Source organism: Penaeus chinensis, chromosome 28, assembly GCF_019202785.1.
Source record: "Penaeus chinensis breed Huanghai No. 1 chromosome 28, ASM1920278v2, whole genome shotgun sequence".
In the NCBI taxonomy this organism is placed as follows: Eukaryota; Metazoa; Arthropoda; class Malacostraca; order Decapoda; family Penaeidae; genus Penaeus; species Penaeus chinensis.
In genome coordinates, this window is record NC_061846.1 from 5,867,812 (window position 1) to 5,882,811 (window position 15,000).

Below are 15,000 nucleotides of genomic sequence, written 5' to 3' on the forward strand. Positions count from 1 at the left end.
TTAATTGTTGATACATGTAGTGAAATAAATTTTTCTATGATAAAGATTTTGTGCAATTTCATAATGCATTTACAATAATAAAAGTCTTTTTTTATGGATTATTTGGTCTCTCAATCTCTCTCTCTTCAGTAATATAGCAATATTTGTATAACCAAATATTTTGACATCTGACAATTTGAAACCAGCGCCAATATGCTAATTCTGTCGTGACTTGGTTCCTCTTTATACAATACATACAGTCACTGGCACAGACACACACTCAATGGGTTTGAGCTGCCAGTGATGCCTTTTTATACAGGTTAAAAAAAGTCCACAGTCGTATCTTCTAAAATCGGAATAACTTAAAAAATTCTCTATAAACTAAACAAATTTACGAAAAAACAAAACAAATAAAAAAATTATCATAGGCACATCTTATAAAAAATCTAATAAACATTTCTCCGTAAAAATTATTTACATATTTTCTATATGTACGAAATCTGTCAAATATGGAATGTATAAACAGCATGTGCATGTGAAAAAGCTTATGTGCATCATAAAATGTGTATTCAACCTGAATATCTTTAAATGCTAAAAGACTTGCATAAAAGATAATAAACATATACAGTATAAAGATTTCCAGGAAGGAAAAATATTCTGCAGGCTTTCTTCACAAGCAATAGAAGCTGCATGTCACCCAGCTAAACCACAAAGGGAGAGTGACAGGTGTCCTTCTCTAAGTATCACTGTGGAAATTGTAAATAAATTATATCACACTTGGTTCATAAAACCTTTGGTCTTATGCAATAATTATATAAAAAAAAAGGAAAAAAAGAGAGAGAAAAAAAAAGACGACAATTTACTAAAAAGTAAATGACTCTGGTAGGAAGTGCATACAGCACTTCAGGCGCTATCATACGCTGGACTCGGTGATCACCGGGGGGTTGGCAGTGTTGGTTAGCCCCTTAGGGTAGTCCTGAGAGATGCAATGCTCAGGAGTCTTACATATGCTCCTCCTCCCATTCATCTCTCCTCTGTCATACTTGAAGTCTTGGATACACTTACTCTCTTCCCTCTCATACTTGTAGTCTCGGTCATACCTTGAATCCTCGTACTTGTAGTCTCGGTCGCAGGAGGGGTCTCCCCTGTCATACCTGTAGTCTCGGTCAAATTTGGAGTCTCTTTCGTAAAGGAGATCCCTGTCATAGCTAAAATCACGGGTGCACTTTGTGTCCCTACTGTATTTGTATTCCCTGTCGCAGTGAGCATCTCTGTCATAGAGGAAGTCTCTGTCACACTTGCTCTCACGCTCATACTTGTAGTCCCTGTCACATCTGATATCTCTCTCATACATACATTCTCTGTCATATCTGCTGTCCCTATCACATTTGAAATCCCTATCATATCTGATCTCTTTTTCATAAGGGAGGTCCCTGTCTATGCTATGGTCATTCTCATACCGACTGTCTCTCTTATACTTCAGTTCTCTCTCATATCTTGATTCCCTGTCATATTTTCCATCTCTCTCTGCCTTCAGTGAACATCTCTCAAACTTGTGGTCTCTGTCTGACCTACTGTCTCTGTCCATGCTGTGCTCCCTGTCATATCTGTCCTCTCTCTTGTTCATATACTCGCCTCTTTCACTCTTCCCCTCTCGGCTAAACTTCGATTCCACTCGATCATACCGACTGTGTTTGGTGCTTATGCCATTCAGGTTGTTTTTGACTGGAGCGCAGTAGCTCACAGAGGGCACAGCGTTGCTGTTTCTCCCGCTGACAATGGCCTGTCTTGACAATACCCCATTCTCCTTTCGGCTCGCACTCGGTCGCTGATTCTTGTAAGACTCACTGGGAGGCTCTCTTGGTTTGGAGGGAAATTTGGGAGCGAAGGGCGGCCTTGGGGACGTGCTGATGCCATTGCTAACTGGGGTCTTGGGCCTGGGTGCTCTTGGGCTGGCTGTGGGGGTGTTGATCACCACAAAGCTGGGGGTCTTGTTGGTGTTTGTGCTTCTTGTAGACATTCTGGTGGGATGGAGAGACGTGGGTGCCTCAAAGTTCTTGGGAATGGGAGTAATTCTGACTTCTGGTGTTACATTGCTGCTTTCATTGTAGATTATGTCTCTGTTTGGTTCTTCTACACTTCCATTCAAGTGGCTGTAATCCACGCCATTGACTATGGGACCACTCGCATTGCTAGACGTACTGCAGGAACTAACCATGCTGGGCGTCCTAGACACAACCCTGATACGTGGCTCAGGGGTCCCACCACTGGACGACTCACTGGGGTTCCTTGGGCGGAGGGTGAGGGTGATGACGCTTCGCTTAGGTTGCGTCTGAGCAGTGTGGCCCTGGTGAGCCGCAAGCACCTCTGGAGTGGCAGGGTGGATTCGGACCTCTGGCGTCTGCTCCTCATGGTTAGGGTCGTCCTCACACTTATCAGGGGAAGGCAAGGGAGAATCCTCATTCTTCTGGGTGGCCTTGTCTGCAACCTCCGGCTCAGCATGCCCATTCATCACTGGGGGTTCTGGTTTTGACGCATCAACGGATTCCTCCAGATCCTGGTCCCGCAGAGCCTGGCAACGTGAAATCAGGACTGTCTTTCCAGGAGAATTCCTCTGGACATCTGGCATCTCCTGATCACTGTCGGGGGCACTGGAGATGCTGTTCTCACACTCCATATTGACATCCCCATTCTGTGTTGGCAAAACTTCCACCTTTATGGTCTCGATCTTCAGGTTGGACTTGGGTGCCTCATCACTGGGAGAGTCTTCGTCCTCATGCAACGTGTTGGTTGACCTCCTCTTCAGAATGGGAGATTCCTGTAACAAGAGAATTCACATAAACTTTCCAATCCAATTCTCTTTGGCATAAAGTATCATTAAGATAAATATAGGAATAACTTTAATAAAAGTGATTGTACCAAAACAAGGTACAGGTACTTAACAACAGTGATCACAGTAATAAAGCACAACAGTAAATCATATCATTAATTGCTTTCCAATTTTGTTTCCCCCATTTCAAATCACCCAACAAATATGCAAAACAACATAAAGCCAAAGAACCTCACTAGGATGACCCAACACAAGCACTAACCTCATGTGAAGCCAAAGGTGCCTCAGTGTCTGACGCATGATCACGCTCTGTTGACGACTGTCTCTGTGTCCTGGCATTCACTGGCAGAGTTCCATACGACCGTCCTCTCTCAAATGGTGGCGGAGCTGGAAAGAAACACCCTGTGAAATAGGCTGCACAGCACACATAAGCAAGATGTTAGGCGCATTACAAGATGTGGGTGAACAGTGATTAACCCCTTGGTGATGGGTGAAGAAAACTAAAATAAACTCTACGCTCTGGCGATCAATGGCAACGCGCCGACTTTGAGCGCGGGAGTTCGGTACATCAAGCCGAATCACCGGCTCGTTGCGCTTTGGCACGCCGCCACGGCGTACAGCCACACGCCACATTTCGAGCGGTTTGTTTTGACGTCTATAGACGTGACCCATCGATAAGGGATTAAGCGTCCTAGAATATAAATCAGTATTGATCAGTGTTCAAGCAGGACTCAATAATGCCAAATAAATAATACCCTTCCCAAAAAATCAATATACACAAAAGCACATATGAAAAGAGATCCTCTACATCACCTGTGCAAGCAAGACATTAGCAATCTCCACACAAGAGATCAACAAGCATCGAGAAACAAAGACAGACACACACAAAAGGACCTACCCTTCTTTTCACTGAAGGACTGAGGAATTAGAGTGGACGGCAGGTGAGACAGAGGGATGCGGTAAGCCCAGTGCTCGGTCCCGCCTTCACTACAGCTGTTGTTGATGTGGCCCGACTCACTCCGGCGCTGGGGTAAGTAGGAACGTCATGCGTCATTTAAAGGGGTTTGGCAACTTTATGAATTAGTTATATGAGGGGGATTATGCAAGGCGATAAGTTTATTATATGCTGTATATATAAAAAGGAGAGGTGATTCAAAAAAGAAAGGATTAACTCTTTAATCCTGGTTTCTCTGTTAAGGCTGTTTTTACTGCATGTTACCCATGAGGTGATTATCAAGAGGGATGATATTATTAATTGCTATTAACGGAAGGAAGATCAAGGTTATTTTGAGCTTCATACCTGGTAGAAAAGAATGTACGCGTCTGGGGTGACCACATTCTCATCCGCTGTAACTTCCACTTTACTATCATCAAAATTATACCACTTGTCATCCGCACTGTTTTTGCACACGGCTGCAATGGGAAAATTACAGATAAAGAGTATTAGTAGTGGTGGTGGTGGTGGCATCTTTATTGTATGCATGCACACACACACACCTCATTCTCTCCACAAAAACATATCACTATAATATACTTTTTATGTATGTCTTAATTTGTCCAATCTTTAAACACATCTGAACTTTTGTGACTAGCAACATGCAATCAAAATCCCTACCACAATAGGTTCTTAATCTTTACAACTTCACATCCATAGCTCACACAGGTTTAACCAAATGATTAATTCCCGCTTAGCTGAAAATCATCGCTCACATAAAAGTTATCAAGGAGAAATTCCAAACTGTTTCCTCCTGATTTCTGCCCTCGCAGACTCAATATAACTACATAATCATATAATGTAGTTATATCATCTATAATCACTATGAACCTCTGTACTATCGTAAATTTAATAATTATTCTGAGCATTCTTGTTAACACACTTTGTTAACTTTATGAGGACTTATCATCCAGTATCAGAACTGTCATCAATTCATATGCATATAATTGTATTATAGTTTGAAATCAACTGGAGCTCTAAAATGATGCTTGACAAGGCTCGTGAGCATTGTCAAACAAATCTTCAATAACACTGTATTCCTTTTGCCAAGAAAAAGGCAGGAGTATTTATTATTGACCTCTTCTTCTTGCTATCTCTACTTCTCTCTTGGTCCTCCTTTTCATTCTCTCCCCCTCCCTCCTGCAACCTCACCTATATCCTATACTCCTCCCTCACCCTCTCCACCTTTCCCTCCTCCCCTACCTCCATTCCCTCCCCTCTCAGAACTCTCCTGAACCCACCTGTATAGTGTCCGCCTTGCATGTCCTTGCCATGGTGGTTGCATACTGCATAGAGGTCATATACGTTCTCCTCATTGTGGGGGACATATCGCTTTGGCCGCTTCCAGGGCGACCACACTCCCCCTAGCACGCCAGAGTCTACATTGTTCTGTGTGTTATTGCCAGTCGTCCGGCTGGCCACATGTTCCGAGATGTCGAAGCCCATCAGGGGGAACTTGACAGTTGTTGACAGCTTGGAGGAATTGCTCTGTAAGGTTCCCTGGAAGAATATGGAAAGGACTTATGCCAATTTCTTTAATGTCTGACACATGTATGCAAACTTCATATAAAATACCTATGATAATAACTATTAACAGTAACCATCATATTATGATGAACGAGGAGGAGGAGGAGGAGGAGGAGGAGGAGGAGGAGGAGGAGGAGGAGGAGGAGGAGGAGGAGGAGGAGGAGGAGGAGGAGGAGGAGGAGGAGGAAGAGGAAAAAGAAGAGGAGGAGGAGGAAGAGGAGGAAGAGGAGGAGGAGGAGGAGGAGGAGGAGGAGGAGGAGGAGGAGGAGGAGGAGGAAGAGGAGGAGGAGGAAGAGGAGGAAGAGGAGGAAGAGGAGGAGGAGGAGGAGGAGGAGGAAGAGGAGGAAGAGGAGGAGGAGGAGGAGGAAGAGGAGGAAGAGGAGGAGGAGGAGGAAGAGGAGGAGGAGGAGGAAGAGGAGGAAGAGGAGGAGGAGGAGGAGGAGGAAGAGGAGGAAGAGGAGGAAGAGGAGGAGGAGGAGGAAGAGGAGGAAGAGGAGGAAGAGGAGGATGAGGAAAGAGGAGGAGGAGGAGGAAGAGGAGGAGGAGGAAAGAGGAGGAGGAGGAGGAAGAGGAGGAGGAGGAGGAAGAGGATGAGGAGGAGGAAGAGGAGGATGAGGAGGAAGAGGAGGATGAGGAGGAGGAAGAGGAGGAGGAGGAGGAGGAGGAAGAGGAGGAGGAGGAAGAGGAGGAGGAGGAAGAGGAGGAGGAGGAAGAGGAGGAGGAGGAAGAGGAGGAGGAGGAAGAGGAGGAGGAGGAAGAGGAGGAGGAGGAGGAGGAGGAGGAAGAGGAGGAAGATGAGGAAAAGGAGGAGGAGGAGAAGGAGAAGGAGAAGGAGAAGGAGAAGGAGAAGGAGAAGGAGAAGGAGAAGGAGAAGGAGAAGGAGAAGGAGAAGGAGAAGGAGAAGGAGAAGGAGAAGGAGAAGGAGAAGGAGAAGGAGAAGGAGAAGGAGAAGGAGAAGGAGAAGGAGAAGGAGAAGGAGAAGGAGAAGGAGAAGGAGAAGGAGAAGGAGAAGGAGAAGGAGAAGAAGGAGGAGGAGGAGGAGGAGGAGGAGGAGGAGGAGGAGGAGGAGGAGGAGGAGGAGGAGGAGGAGGAGGAGGAGGAGGAGGAGGAGGAGGAGGAGGAGGAGGAGGACAAGGATGAAAGACAAGAAAGGACGCAAGCTCACCTGTCTAAAGCGCTTGAGGTGTATCACAAGGATCTGTGGGGCCGACCAAAGCATGAGTCTCTTCACCACCTGCTGCTTGCGGTTACAAGTTGGGCAGTGCCATGCGTCGCCACAGCCAAGCTTTTCTGCCGACGTGTGAAGCTGCCAAACAAATGGATGGACATTAGAATGGAGGCCTTTAGTCATAATGATAATGATAATAATAATAATGATAACAGTAATAGCAATTATAACCTTATTAACACAATTACTACATATGTATGTTTTGTCTCCTGTAGTTTTAAGTGAATTTTAATATAATATAGATGGCTCCACATGTTCTCTGCCAGCAAGGAGTCTATCAGTTGGCCCTAGTGACTGTTCCTGATTTCCCCATTCATTGAAATTGTGGAAAAAATTGTTTTTTCTTTCTAATACTATTGATTTCTTTAGTGTTATTATTCTTATTGATATTATGTCTATTAAAAAATCTTGGTAACATTAAAGAAATAATACAAAAGAAACTTTCCAAAAATCAAGGAAAGAGTGAACAGGTGAGACAGATAGGACTAACAACTGATTCCTTGATACCTGTAGAGTCATCTACGTCTAAATACAATAAATGAACTTGCATTACAGTGGGCATGGCATGTATTCTTGCCATCCATGCTGATTGGGTTAAGCCATAATTATTTTATATCAAAGAAAGTTTTTATTCTTTTGAGAAAACTCGGCACTCTACTATACCATTGGTATACCAGCTATACCACTAGAGATAACCCCTACGATCCAGATGACTTGACCATCACACCATTAAGAAATTCCGCTTGAGGGGCAGGTGACATGAACGTGTAGTCATGTGAAAATATGGCAGAGGGCCAGGGTGACAGGAATTTGCCATCATGAGAATTTCAACTAAAGGCCAGGATAACAGGAAGGGGCTTTTACACTCCATTGATAAACAAGCACTGGCTCCAGGGAACACGCTGTCTCCATGTTCAGGTTATATTACAAAAAACTGTATGTTATGAAATTTTTTAAAAATACACAAATAACAGTTACTCATTGTAACACTGACCTACAAACTGCACACCTGACATATTTTAGCATATTTAAATTAACTATACTCCCACTAAATCATATATTTCCTCTCTTCACCCAATGCATCAAAATTGAAAGGAAACTCAGAAAAGTTTATTCTACAAAAAAAAATTATAATCATAATATACACATTGGAAAATATCCAAGCCTATAGTGGAAAATGATATGGATAGTATAATCATAATGTCATGAAAAAAATTAGCTTGAAGGGCGGGTGACAGGAACATGCTGCCATGGGAAAATTTGGCTGTGGGCAGGGGTGACAGGAATGACTCATCATGAATGCACAAAGCTCATGGAGGGTGATTAGATTCATTTGGCATTTGGGAAGTAATTTTGCATTATTTGCATTCTTTCCAACAATAAACGTGTGTGTATGGACTCTAGGGAGGATGCGGTTTCCAAGCTCAGGATCCAATTAATGCAGAAAAGAAAAAATAACTTTACAAAATGGAGGATGGAGTCTCGTGCGCCTGGCCTACAAGCTGTACACCAAGCAGAATGGCCGCTCAAGTAAGCCTAATGCCCATATTTTCAGGCACTCTATGGCAGTGGAGCATCTGGATCCAGTGGGTTAATAACAGCAAAAAAAAATTACCACAGTAATAAATAAATAAATAAATAAATAAATGATCATAAGTGTCTATTGCACTCCTTTATTTTCTTTTCTTTTTTCCATTTTCTTGAAAACACACACACTCACACTCACACTCACACGCGCACGCACACACACACGCACACGTACACACACACGCACACGCTCTCTCACTCGCACTCACACTCACACTCACACTCATACTTTCACTTAACCCAATTGGCAAGTATGGCAAAAATGCCATGCCCACTGTAAAAGTGCTTAGTCACTAAGGAGTAGTTATTAGTCCTACTTGCCTCATCCGTTTACCCTTTTCTTTGATTTTTGGAAGTTTCTTTTGTATTATTTCTTTGTTTTTAATGTTGACAATTCTTTAATAACAATTTAATAATCATAATATCAGTAATAATAATAATAACAGTATTAATATCAATAGTATTAAAAAGAAAAACACATTTTTCTGCCAATTTAAGGAATGGGGAAATCAGGAGCAGTCACTAGGGCCTACTGATAGACTCCTTGCTGCTGAGCACAAAACTACAGGGGGCAGTACATAAATCTCTAGTGATTGGGTTAACCCTGGGTGATCTATCATGACATGGCTGACTGTCCCTTACATTGGGATAATGGCCCATGTTATGCTCTTAGGTGTGCATGCTGAACAACTGTTTGCCTGATTAGCCTTGGCTATGGTTATTGAAGAGAAACTGCCTCTCAGAAGTATGATTAAATCTTTTTAACTTTATTATATAAACAATCATATACTTCCAAGAGCAAGTAGTTAATTTCTGCTTCCTGCACTTCCAATTTTTCTCAAGAACAGCTGATCCTGCTCATACTCCAGCAAGTGGTTTGGCATGGCTCGGGGAGCTCCCATTGTGATTGGGTTATTAACATTACTAGTATCACTATTAAAATTATTATCATCATCACATTATTCGCAAACTAACATTAAAAAAAAAATTAAAAACTTTTCTTAACAAAAATTCATGAAATATGGTAAACAGTTGATATCATGTAGACCTAGTAACTAACTCCTCACTAATTCACCATTTGTGGAGCCACCAATGCGTAAACAAAATTCATAAACTAAAATAACAGCCATCCCAACACCAAGGGGATGGCCCCAAGCAAGAGCTAGTGGCTGCTGTAATTCCCACCTGTAAACACTGGTGTAGTGACACAGATGCACACTGCTGTGGGTTCTCTTTGAGGTCCTTCACACTCGCGTGCACATCCATGTGGTCTACATCATCAATAATGTACCTGTACGGAAAGAAAGATTGAGTTCCTTGTTCATGAATTGGTGTTTTATCTTTCAGCACACAAATGAGAACAAGTGTGAAAAGAAGAGTTTTCTACTCCCATTTTACTGAATTCTCAAAGTGCAATGCCTATTTAAATACATGAAAAGTTTAAGTTTTTTTCATTTTGCTTTATTTCTGTGGCCTATAAAGATCTTTACCGAACCTGAGAGACCTGTGGAGTAAGCCAATAACAGAGGGCAAAGTCACTAAAATACACTAAAACATTTTTATAATATCAACAACATTAAATATCAGCAGTGACAAAAATAAGTATGATCATCTTTACAGTAATCATTACAATAAAATATTCTGGGAATCCTCATCTACAACTAGGAAATGGAAGGTAGTTTCAGTACTAAGAATACACTATGGAATAACTAAATGTCACACCTTAAAAGGAAAAGCTAAAATCTTAAGATTTTTAAATATCTCCCTAGTATTTGTTAACCCATTACCCTTGAAAGATAAATAAATAAAATTAAGAAGCATCAGTAATGAATTTGGGGAAATCTTCACAAATCTATTCTTACAGGTTAAAATCCTGTTCATCAGTATCCTTCCCCCTCTCCTTTCCTCCCTCCATCATTTGCTATATCCCTACCACTTTTCCTCTCCCCTTCTTATTCTCCCATACCCTATCTCCACTCCCTTCCTCTCTTTTCCTCCCACCAACCCTCTCTCTCCCAATCATTCGCCTTTCCTTACTTTTCTTTGGTTTCAGACGTCCACTGTAGGATAAGCTTCACATGCGGGGGCCCTGCGGAAGGTTCACAGAGTGCCAACGCCTGCTCCACACTCTCATGGAACAGTGGCACGTCAAGAGCCGGGTCCAGGCAGACCACACAACTTCCTCCATCATCGACACCGATTAGGAATAGTCCACTCTGTAGCGGGGAAGCCATACATTAATGCGAAAAATTGACAAATGTAAATGGGATGTTTTAACAAAAGAAAAGGTGGTGGAGTGGGAATCAAGGAAGTGAAGTGTGACTTAGATCATTAGGCTCATTTTCCTCACCACCAACAAAGTTCAAAATCTTACTTCAAATTTTTATACTGTATAGGGAATGATATATATAAAACAATATATATAAACCAAAATCCTGTTACAATCTCGATGTCCCTCACCTCTTGTTCTGAAGTCAGAGTTTCGTTGGTGACCATGTTAGTCATCTCTTTGAGCAGTAGCTTTTGTAGGTCTACGTAACTGACATCTCTCACCACCTGACTCTGATAAACACCACCAAATCTGAAAGAGGAGAAAATATTGTTTATCTACTACCACAGTCATCTTTACTTTTATTAATAGTAGTGGCCTGACCTGTAACACCTAGACGGCTTGTAAATATACATAAGTCTGAGGCAGGGCTCACTTTAGCCAGCAACAAATGTAGGAAAATTGTCCTTAACCTTTGTTTCTTCTTTATCAAATAAACAATAACTTCCATTAAAACTAAAATAATCAGTCAGCCTATTAATTATAGGCAGTTTATATGATAAAAAAAAAAAAACACCCTTTTCCTCTTATCTGTATTCCCTCAGCAAAGCCCAAATACCTCCCTATAGTATCAAGCAAATAAGTAATTAGATAGAGAACTTAAGTAAATCATTAATAAACCAATCAATTAAACAAATAAAACAAAATAATCCATCTTGAACAGAAAAACCATGACTCCGAAACCCTTACACATCCATCACACTTCTTACCTAATGTTGTCTGGCTCGGCAAGTACCACATTGACCCAAGTGACAAGGATAAAGGCACCACTGTCCTGGGAGGGGGGTTTGTGGGGGGGCAGCTCGATGGCGTACACTGGGTCAGTCTCACTGATGACGTTCACTGATGTATCATCTGTGGGAGGAGAGGTGCATTTTAACTTTTTTTTTATTGCTATGCCTTGTGGTTCACTGTTATTTGCATATGATGTATTCTACAATTTTAACTTTATTGTGGAGGCAACAGATCAAAATCACATAATAAACAAAATAATTTTTTTTAAATCTAAATGTATTCAACATTAAACATATCATGCATGACATATTAAATGACAACAAAACTACCCTATAAAATATGATTCTGATTTCTCCCTTAATGGACTTCACCATACAATATATCAACACATCCTTTTAATAATCCAGAAATTTCTATTTTTTCATCTTACAAAACTATAACATCAACATCTAAAGTAAGAAAAATATTTCTGCACAAAACGATACACAGACCCAGCACATCAACTCAAAAGATACAAAGACAAAGCCTGTTTGCACAAATTTCATACAGTGGCAGGATCTGAAGATTGTGCAGCTTCGTGTTTCAAACGAAACAGATATACTTAGAGCCACTTATTCCTTGGTGCCTCAATTTCTTCCATCTCCCACTTGACCTCAAATAATAAAGGATTTTTATCTATTATCAAAACCTACTCAGATCCAATCAATTTCAATATATCTATTAGCTTTCATCTTGTAAAAGAAACACATCCATGCATAAACAAATACAAATGCACAGATTTCCTGATTTATACTGCAATACTCTACCATCCTAACCTTTCTTAATCTTTCATTCTCTTCAACATATTTCGACACTAACAACAGTGTTTGTAACTATCAAGCAGGCTTCAGTGTACTTCATTGAGAAAGAGAGAGAGAGAGAGAGAGAGAGAGAGAGAGAGAGAGAGAGAGAGAGAGAGAGAGAGAGAGAGAGAGAGAGAGAGAGAGAGAGAGAGAGAGAGAGAGAGAGAGAGAGAGAGAAAGAGAGAAAGAGAGAAAGAGAGAAAGAGAGAAGGAGAGAAGGAGAGAAGGAGAGAAGGAGAGAAGGAGAGAAGGAGAGAAGGAGAGAAGGAGAGAAGGAGAGAAGGAGAGAAAGAGAGAAGAGAGAAAGAGAGAAAGAGAGAAAGAGAGAACCAGACAAACAGAAATCACACAAACACACCCCTAACCCCCACTCCTCCCCCCCTTACCCCCTACCCACTTCTCCCCCCCTTACCCCCACCCCCTCAAACCCCCACACCAACCGCTCCCCCAAGGCCCCTCCCCTCCCATCCCATCCCTCCCCTCCGCCCTCCGCCCCCCAACTCACCGGCAAACGTCCTGTGGAATCCCTCGCCGTCCACCTCCGTCAGGATGAGGCTCTCCGCCGAGATCCCACAGTCCTCCGACAGCTGTTTCCTCAGTTCCCGGATCGTTGCGTTGGCTTCTATGCTTACGCCTAGCTGGACCTGCGGAACGGGGGCGTCTGCTTTAGATTTTGGCGCCAGTTACCCAAGGCTTGAGAGATGTCAATTTAAGACAGGGTTTTTTGAGCTTCAGAGGAATTAATAAAGTAGGATTTTTTTATAATTTTTTTTTTTTTACTTCAGTATATTCCTAGTCCTTTTTTTTTTTTTTATCTTGAAGGTCAAGCAGATGTAAAAAAAGAGTAACTTTCATTTGATGGAAAAACGACAAAATAAGTGATCCTTAAAAAAACTAATAACTACTACTACTAAAACTACTACTACATACTACTAATACTACTATTACTATTATTACTACTGCTACTGCTGCTACTACTACTAATAATAATAATAACAACAGCAATAAAAATAATAATTGTAAAACCAATAACATTAAAAAATTGTAGTATCAATGAAAATTACAACAATAACAATAACAACAATAATAACAACAATAATAACAATAACAATAACAATAACAATAACAATAATAATAATAATAATAATAATAATAATAATAATAATAATAATAATAATAATAATTACAATAATAACAGTAACACTAATAATAATAATAATAATAATAATAATAATAATAATAATAATAATAATAATAATAATAACAATAATAACAATATTAACAATAACAAAAATAATAACAAAAATAACAACAAAAATAACAACAAAAATAACAACAATAATAACAACACCAATCCCCTCCCTCCGTCCCTCCGTCCCTCCGCCCCTCCCTCCCCGAAAAACCGACCTGCTTAGGCTGCTGGTTGAGGTAGACGACGGTGGCGAAGACGGCCTGCACCTCCCTCTGCGGGATCGGGATGGACACGCACAGGAACGGGTCGAAGGTGTTGGACTCCTTGTTGCAGTGCGGACACTTCAGCGAGGAGCGGAATTGAGCCTGCAATGACGGGAGGGGGTTGAGAAGGGGGTGGAAGAGGGGTGGAAGGGGGGAGGGGGTGGAAGGGGGGAGAAGGGGGAAGAAGGGGATATAAGGGGGAGGGGTGAAATGGGGGTATAAGAGGGGATGGGGGAAGAAGTGGGGTGAAAAGGAGTGTGGAGGGGGTGAAAAGGGGCTGAAAAGGGGGGGAGGAAGGAGTATAAGGGAGAGAGGGGGCGAGAGGAGACTTCAACGAGGGAAGAGGGTGAGGAAAAGGGTATAAGGGGGAGGGGGAGCGGGTGCAGAAGAGGGTTCTAAGGGAGATGTGACGAGATTTCAATGAGGGTGGGGAGTGAGATGGGGTATAAGGGGGGAAGCCGATTAGGGGAGGGGGGTGTGAGAAAGGTATATAAGGAGTGGGGGGGGGCAGGCGATGAGAGAGGGGGGAGAGGGTGTACAAGGGGGGGAGGGGGGTAGACGATGAGAGGAAGGCTCAATGAGTGATAAGGGGTATAAAAAGGTGTGTGTAGGGGGGGGGGGGCTAGGGGCTGGGGGAGCATAATTGTGATGGTTATGGTGATCATGTTGATGGTGGCGATAATGAGGATAATGCTTACGTCGGTGATCATAATACGAACGACCCATGAATACATAATGATCCAGTCTATAACAATAATACGAAGTTTGATTTCACTAGATAAGCCTATAACACAAAACTTGTTCACTTGTTCACTTGTTCACTTGTTCACGCATTCACTCATTCACCCTTTCCCCACTCCCACTCCCACTCCCACTCCCACTCCCACTCCCACTCCCACTCCCACTCCCACTCCCACTCCCACTCCCACTCCCACTCCCACTCCCACTCCCACTCCCACTCCCACCCCCACCCCCATCCCCATCCTCCCACTCCAACCCCCTCCCTTCCCGCCTTCCTCGCCTCCCTCTTTCTCCCCTGCCTTCCCTTCCCTCTCCCTACCACTCCCCTCCTTTTCCTCCCACCCCTACTACTACTCACCCCTCCCTCTCCCTCCCACTACCCAACCCTCTCCCTCTCCCCCTCCCTCCCTATTCTTCCCACTCCCCCCTCCTCCTTTATCTATCCCTCTCCTTCCCTCTCCCACTCCCACTTCCTTTCCTTCCCGTTCCATTCTCCATTTCCCACTCCCTCCCCCCTTCCCTTTTCCCTCTCCCTCTCCCCCTCCCCCCCTTCCCCCTCCCACTCCCAATCTGCAGCCAGCCCTTCCCCCCGGCGACGCAGCAGCTCCCTCCCTCCCTCCCTCCCTCCCTCCCCCTCCTTGAACCTATGCTGCGTCACGCGTTCCAATTATTAATATGTTTGCAGTGAGAAATCGACTACTTGACGGATGCACTTTGGCTCGAGGGAAGGAACGGGCGTCTTGGCCCCAAAAA

The 15,000-nt window shown here is 42.8% G+C and overlaps 1 protein-coding gene across 1 annotated transcript in view; it reads right to left on the reverse strand.

The window, feature by feature from the left end:
• LOC125039820 (ubiquitin carboxyl-terminal hydrolase 31-like) overlaps positions 1-15,000 on the reverse strand; it is a 125,636-nt gene that overhangs the window by 523 nt on the left and 110,113 nt on the right. The window contains exons 4-15 of the mRNA XM_047634122.1: positions 13,459-13,608; positions 12,557-12,695; positions 11,185-11,329; positions 10,606-10,726; positions 10,183-10,361; positions 9,331-9,436; positions 6,496-6,636; positions 5,045-5,303; positions 4,110-4,222; positions 3,708-3,834; positions 3,072-3,196; positions 1-2,797 (exon numbers count right to left, since the gene is read on the reverse strand). The exon at positions 1-2,797 is cut by the window's left edge and continues 523 nt beyond it. Of these exons, the coding sequence (XP_047490078.1) occupies positions 893-2,797; positions 3,072-3,196; positions 3,708-3,834; positions 4,110-4,222; positions 5,045-5,303; positions 6,496-6,636; positions 9,331-9,436; positions 10,183-10,361; positions 10,606-10,726; positions 11,185-11,329; positions 12,557-12,695; positions 13,459-13,608 (3,510 nt within the window). The 3' untranslated portion in view covers positions 1-892. The remainder of the gene's footprint in view (positions 2,798-3,071; positions 3,197-3,707; positions 3,835-4,109; positions 4,223-5,044; positions 5,304-6,495; positions 6,637-9,330; positions 9,437-10,182; positions 10,362-10,605; positions 10,727-11,184; positions 11,330-12,556; positions 12,696-13,458; positions 13,609-15,000) is intronic.